Genomic DNA, 7,163 nt, shown 5'->3' on the forward strand with positions numbered 1-7,163 from the left:
TGTTCTAGTTTTAGGGAAATGCGAAGTTTAGCTCAGGATAGGAAAGAGTGGAGGTACGTGTCCAACCAGTCTTAGGACTGACGACCTTATGATGATGATGATGTCTTTACCGAAATTGACTACTTCATAAATAATCTTGAATGGTTTTCCGATTTTAAAATTTCTCGGTGGTGGCAAAAATGTGCATTTCCATTTAAAAAGTGACTTGACCTGCAAATGAACTCGAAGATGAAGGTCACCTTCAAAGTCACCAACTGATTTCCTTATCGGAACCAACTTTTGTTTAAAATTTTTTCCAAAATTGGGTTACTTTTTAATTTTTTTTTTGGTATAGTGTACTTCTAAATGTAGAAGGTTACATGCAAAAATATGTTTTCAACAAACTGTAATTTAAACCAAACGTATCTTGCAGTGCCATGTCTCACCGATCATTTGAATTGTCTAGTTGGTAATGGTTATAGTCAGTCCGGTTGTTTTAATTTTGTTGTAGGTGTCTTTTGTCAATAATGAATCTATGTATTTACTTCAATCCTAAAATACTGTATTTTCTACCGATTCTAGTTTGAGGGTGGTGCTTATAATTAGTTTCTTCCAATTAACAGGATATTTAGGGACAAGACGGCAATGAATACGATTCTGTAAACGATTTTGCTTGTAATTAGTTAGCCCAACCAGGACTTCATCTGTATTAATTAAACATCGAGAGTTAATTGGAACTGATGGAGCCTGAACGTTTTATTGGGCGCCTTAAAAGGCAGACGTGTTCTTAAACCAAAGCTTTCTCTTACCTACACAGTTGTGAAAAAAAGGACACTAATTTTTCTTGGAAACGGTTTAAAGTTCGTAAAACATTTTAAATAACTTTTATAGTGTAAATATTGACAAATTAAATTTAACGAATTTCATGTTTCAGTTTGTTAATATATTCTCACAATCAGAGTTTAGTGATTACTGATTAGATTAAATTGAATTAGTAGTAAACAGTTGCCTTAATCATTTAATATTAGATATAAAGAAAATTATGAGTGCTGTCGGCACAGGGCAAAGTAGTATTACGTAAATGAAAGTTAGTATCAGCAATTTCTTATGCGTAAGTGTACGATGTGTTGCATACCTATTTATAAACGATTCATTTAATTTTAATTTTTCAAACATTTTTTAACACAAAGAAGAAGAAAGTGATTAAACAAATTGTTCACAAAAGTGAATTTCGACCACTCGAAGGAATGGTGCTAGCAGCTTCGAGCTCACATTCTTAATCTTAATTATTTTAGAGGTATCAGTAAATCTAGCCAATTTGATTAAAAATTGATAAGAAAAAACAGTAACTACATAATGTTCCTAACAATTCATGAATTCCTTTTCATTTGGGCATTTCCTATTGTGCCAGAATATATGACTTATTTAATTTCCGATTAGATACGACATAAACCTTCTTAACTGATTAGATAAGACACGAAACATTTGTGGATAGAAAGAAGCGTCATTGCACACTATTTTTGTTGTAAAGTATAATCAATTTATCACGAGTGTGAGTTCTTTGCAAATATGGAAGAAAACAGGCGACCCATTGTAACATATGACACTGATTACATTTACCTGTACGTTTTAGTCCCATTTACGGTTATCGCGGTCGTGGTAGTGATTTATTATGTGGTTAAAGAAAGTGCTAGACTGAGCAAACGTGGTAAATAAATATATGTACCATAATCGTACGAACATAACAACAAAGATAACTTATTGTCACAGCTCATTTGCTTATCTATATAATGAATAGACATATTTTTTTATTATTATGTAGGTAACAGAACAAGAAGGGTTGTACATTCGAATAATAGTAGGACACAGGCGCCTTACAGCGTAACCGATCCTGGAAGACATTTTAATACGCCCCCGCCGCCATATCAACTACACGACACGATAAGATCGCCAGATGGTATACGGTTAATAAATGTTTTGATGTTCACGTTTAAAAATCTACTGTTATAGGTTTACCACCACCTCCACCATATACTCCCAGATAAATGATGTTTTATATTTAATAGCTGTTATATATGAATGGATAAGACTAAAGCCAAATTAAAATGCTGTGACTGACGACTTTTGAAAGAAATAATAGTAAAATAAATAAATATAAAAGTTCACCTCAATAAAATTGACTATAACTTGCATGTCATGTTCCCTGTAACCACGGTTCATTTTTTTTGCCATCTTCTGAATCTCCTCGTAGGTCATGACAGGCTCTTGAGGTTTGTTCTTAGTTGTAGTTCCTTCTTTATTCTCTTCATCATTAGCCAGCAGTTCATTCAAGTAAGCTTCATCAACTTTTTCCATTGCTTCTTGGAAATCATTTCTGAAGCCCTTTAGAAACATTTCATTTTATAATGGTGAACAAATAAAAAACCTTCAGCTCACCTTGTTCATTTCTGGCTCCAAAATTTCACACTTTCTCAATCTCCTAAATGCGTCTAACTCTGTTTCACCGAATAGAAGAATGGGCTCACCTCTGTCTCTGAGTCTTGCTATGACTTCGTGTCTAGGTAAACCAGATCTATCCAAGTTGTCCTCGTTTGATAAGGACCCTGAAAAACCTATGTTATTTCCAAATTTAATAGAAATAACAGAAAAAAACATAACCAAAAAATGAAATTAAATTACANTTACGTCATGCGTCCGTGTTTAGGTCACAGAAATTCATACGTCTACTAAATTTCAACTTAGTTGGTCGAGTAGATTCGGAGCAAATTGACTGTGACAAACGGACAGACAGTCACACGAGTCTATAAGAGTTCTGTACAACAAGCCCATTCAATTGGTATGTCACACGGTACAGTTTGCAAAACCTTTTCTTTTTAATTTCCTATCATAAAAATTCGTATATGTGTACTAAATTTCAACTTAGTTGGTCCAGTAGACTCGGAGTAAATTGATTGTGACAAACGGACAGACAGACACACAAGAGATCCTATAAGGGTTCCGGTTTTCATTTGAACATACCTACGTGCATAGTTGTTAAAGTTGAATATATCGACAGCATCCACATTCCACATCAGAACTCATTGTCAGCCGCTCGGGTAGTCGAAAAGCCTCCAAGTTTTGAATTATCAATTTAAGAAAATGAAATATTAATTAATTACGGCATTTTATTTTTACAATAACATTATTCGAATTCAACCGAATGTTGCATGTCGGTACATGGAGAATGAGTACTAATTAAATTAATGTACCTATTTAGTACGTAATAAAGCAGGTGTCTCGTTAAATATTATCAGGTTGTACGGTATAGGTGAGTTAGTATGTTTTATAACTTTTTATTAAATAATTGATTTTACTATTCACAACCTGGTTGGACCAACCTTAATAAAACCGAGAATCTTGAGGTCGCATGCCTTATTCATGGGCCTTTATATTCTACCGATGTAGGAAAAGTGTGTGTAGACTAATACGCGTATGCATCATTTAATCTTTCAAAAAAATATTTACCGACACCAGACAAGCTATTGGAATTCTATGTTGTCAAAAAACCTATACGAAAGATTTCCGGCGTCCTAAATTATGTTACTACTCAAAATGTTAAGGGGATGAAACTGACCTGAAAAATGAACTACTTTTTCATAAAAGAACAGTCCCGTCGTGATTTCCTAACCGAAAGCACTCATCCAGACCAGTTTATTTTTCACAAGTCAATTTAGACCTGTAGAATTTCCCAAATCATATGGCGGAAAAGCGAGACGATAAAGTGTATAGCAATGCGATTCGGGATTGAAGTTTCAATGGTTGACATTCAGGCATTCATGCTAATGTGCGCCATATTGACAGTCAAATGTCTTTTTTTAACGATTTCTGTTGACTAACCTAACCTAAATGAGTCCTGATGTTATATAAAATTCAGTACTTAACTGTTTTAGAAATAATAAAACCAGTTAATAATAATTAGTTCGAGGGTTTAATTAAATAAGAAAAAATTGAATTAATTATCCTGAAGCAATCTTCGCACTTCAAAAACTGAAGCATCTTACTTCTCTAATTATTTGAAAGGTCTTCCTTTGTCTCTTTTTACTCTTGCTTTTGCATTTAGTATGTCTAAAACTAGTCCTGTAGGCCTCAGAAGGCGTCCTACCATGAACTTCCACAGCGCTCTTTGTTCTTCTAAGGTTTCCAATTCGTCGTCATTTTTAATCTTTTCTATCCAGGACATTTTCATCATCCTCCTATAATACTGTATCATCTTCCCCCCTCTCAAAACTACATGTGACTGTCTCGGTTTGCCGTCCACTTGTTTAGCAGATTAAGTTTTGATCTTTTTTGCGTAAGGCAATATAATTACATTTCTAATTAGACAATCGCTTCCATGGTGTCTCACTGGAGGTCTGTTTGTAATACAACATCCATACATGTAAACAGTATCAAGCAAAAACACACTTAGCATAAGAGCAAACAATAAGTACAAGCTTGTCAGTTTAATAATAAATCGTTCCAGCTTATAACTATAATGAAAACGGCAGCTACGTTTCTTTAGTCATGTTTATGTTATGTATGGACAATCGCGTGTATAATAAATGCAGATGCCTCGTTAAGTGGAAGCCAATTTGCTAGTTTCTGCCACGACTGGATGGAAGAGCGAGTGGATGCGCTGTCTGTCCCATTCATTTCAATCGCGTTGTATATTTAAATTCGAAATTGCTCTTTAATATGCAATTTCGATGGTTTCAGGCAAACCAATTTAATTGTCACGGCTCGTAATTGCCTCGCGACGAGTTCAGCGATTCGCAAAGACAATGCTGGAAACGGAGACCGAAATGACTACAGCATCACGTGGGCGTCGAACGCATTTAATTGTTCACTAATAGGCTGCTGATAACAAATCTAGTTAACTTTTGTAATGGTCAACGATGTTAAAAATAAAAGTCGATGTGGGCAGATGGAGTTTCTTTTTTTTTAACTAGCACTGAAAAGAATTTTTAAAATCCTCTAGTTGTGGCGGTTTGTATGATCAGAGTTGATGCATTTTCTTCAAATTCTTTCGGACCATTTCATGACTTCAGAAAAAAAAGGAAAACAGCTTTTCTATGTATCAAATCTTTAAATGTGCCAAAAAAACCTGATTTTCACACTTTTAAGTTAATTTGAAAACCAAGATCATCACGTTTCTGAGTGAAAGGTTTGACCAAATTTTATTGGCCTGTGTAATTTTTCAATGAAGTGCTAGTTAGAGTCATATGGATAGGAGGAGAGGTAGACCTAGATTGATTACTGTTTACAAACAGTTACGGATGTGGTATATTCTAGTTTTAGGAAAATGCGAAGATTAGCTTGGGATAGGAAAGGATGAAGATGCGTGTCCAACCAATTTTAGGACTTACGCCTTTATGATAATGATGATGATGATACAAATTGCAGATTTTGGGGCACCATATTTTTTTGGCTAAACTTTGCCCATCATTAAAATTCACAAGCTATTTATCATAAGTAGTAAGTCACTGTTGTTTTGTTGTTGAAAGATTTACCACGATATGTTTAGATCATGACTTTTTATTAATTTTCCTGTAATGTATATAAGTAAATAACTGATTTTTGTTTTTTTTTTCAAAATTTTAGTTTCAGTAGTTTCGGAGATTTTTTTCTTAAACAACTTATTTAAAAAATTTTANTTGATCTAAATTACTATTTAGATTGCTTATTAGTTATAATTATGGTATATAAATATATAATAGCAAGGTCACTCATTCACTCATTGACAAAACACGAAATCTCGAAAAAAGTTACAAAATTTGACAACTAGGGTGGTTATATATGTAGGAACGCAAATATAACGCTACCACCAGCAACAAACTATACAGTGAAGGCAAAACGCCAACTGAACATAAAATAATTTTTTTCATTCGATGTCGTACGACAGCGAAAATGCATAGTTTAATGAAAATGTGGAATATGTTGTTTCAACCATGTCTGTCTGAAAATATCTTCTGCTCTAAAAATTGTCTTAAACTATCCGCTTTCAAAATCTTTTGAACAAAGCGTAGCGCCCCTAAAAAGCTTTAAATTGCCTTTATTGGACTTTATTACTTCATTATATATATATATATAAAAATAACTGAAAGCATTTCTACAAATAATAAATAAAAATTCATTACCACAGGTAACGTAAAACTTTAGCCCATATGTGTAAAATGAGGAGGTTATAAAACAAATGTGTCTCAACGTTGTAAAAAACACGGTTTTGATTTATAATGGTTATTTATTAATTTGTACCTACACATTACATTCACATTAATTTTATTTATATAGTTAAATGTACTTAGTTGTAGGTTTTGGTTAACGTTCAATCTGAATATCTCGTCATTTTCTTTCTTGATTTCTTGACCAGTTGTTACTGTCATAAGCTTGCTCAACAACTGTAAAAATTTGCCCATTAACTTTCCAATTTGGCACACTTTATTATCTTGATATACCTACTTAGTTTTGGTTTTCATTTACAACGTTAAATGCGATGTACATAGGTATCTAGTATAATAAATTATATACTTGAGGCCCTTACAACAAGCTCTTTCATTTGGTATGTCACACGGTACAGTTTGCAAAAATGACCCCATGTTCAAAATTAATTTATTTTTGTTTCAAAAGTAGTAAGTCACGTACTATTTGTACAAAAAATATTTGAGTTGTCATTTTAGATGAGATTTTACAGACTTGAGGAGTTTGTTGTCAGAATTGATCTAAATTACTATTTAGATTGCTTATTAGTTATAATTATGGTATATAAATATATAATAGCAAGGTCACTCATTCACTCATTGACAAAACACGAAATCTCGAAAAAAGTTACAAAATTTGACAACTAGGGTGGTTATATATGTAGGAACGCAAATATAACGCTACCACCAGCAACAAACTATACAGTGAAGGCAAAACGCCAACTGAACATAAAATAATTTTTTTCATTCGATGTCGTACGACAGCGAAAATGCATAGTTTAATGAAAATGTGGAATATGTTGTTTCAACCATGTCTGTCTGAAAATATCTTCTGCTCTAAAAATTGTCTTAAACTATCCGCTTTCAAAATCTTTTGAACAAAGCGTAGCGCCCCTAAAAAGCTTTAAATTGCCTTTATTGGACTTTATTACTTCATTATATATATATATATGAAAATGAAATATTAAT

At 33.1% G+C, this 7,163-nt stretch overlaps 2 protein-coding genes across 2 annotated transcripts in view; both read left to right on the top strand.

The window, feature by feature from the left end:
* The window catches only part of LOC108742217 (mucin-5AC), a gene marked incomplete at its 5' end in the record, with an annotated part of 89,760 nt that overhangs the window by 25,954 nt on the left and 56,643 nt on the right, over window positions 1-7,163 (top strand). The gene's annotated exons all lie outside the window — the stretch shown is intronic.
* LOC108738582 lies at window positions 1,455-2,100 on the top strand. The gene is made up of 3 exons (XM_018472059.2): window positions 1,455-1,687; window positions 1,802-1,936; window positions 1,990-2,100. Exons 1-3 carry the CDS (start codon window positions 1,549-1,551, stop codon window positions 2,022-2,024), a joined length of 309 nt encoding a protein of 102 aa, XP_018327561.1. The 5' UTR covers window positions 1,455-1,548; the 3' UTR covers window positions 2,025-2,100.

The sequence above is a fragment of the Agrilus planipennis genome, unplaced genomic scaffold, assembly GCF_000699045.2.
Source record: "Agrilus planipennis isolate EAB-ADULT unplaced genomic scaffold, Apla_2.0 scaffold313, whole genome shotgun sequence".
Lineage (NCBI taxonomy): Eukaryota > Metazoa > Arthropoda > Insecta > Coleoptera > Buprestidae > Agrilus > Agrilus planipennis.

What these genes read in the sequence shown, in the direction of transcription:
- LOC108738582 (XM_018472059.2), top strand. Translation starts at nt 1,549, where the DNA reads ATGGAAGAAAACAGGCGACCCATTGTAACATATGACACTGATTACATT. An exon ending in TGCTAGACTGAGCAAACGTG is followed by an intron (nt 1,688 to 1,801) that starts GTAAATAAATAT and finishes ATTATTATGTAG; the next exon opens with GTAACAGAACAAGAAGGGTT. An exon ending in CACGATAAGATCGCCAGATG is followed by an intron (nt 1,937 to 1,989) that starts GTATACGGTTAA and finishes CTACTGTTATAG; the next exon opens with GTTTACCACCACCTCCACCA.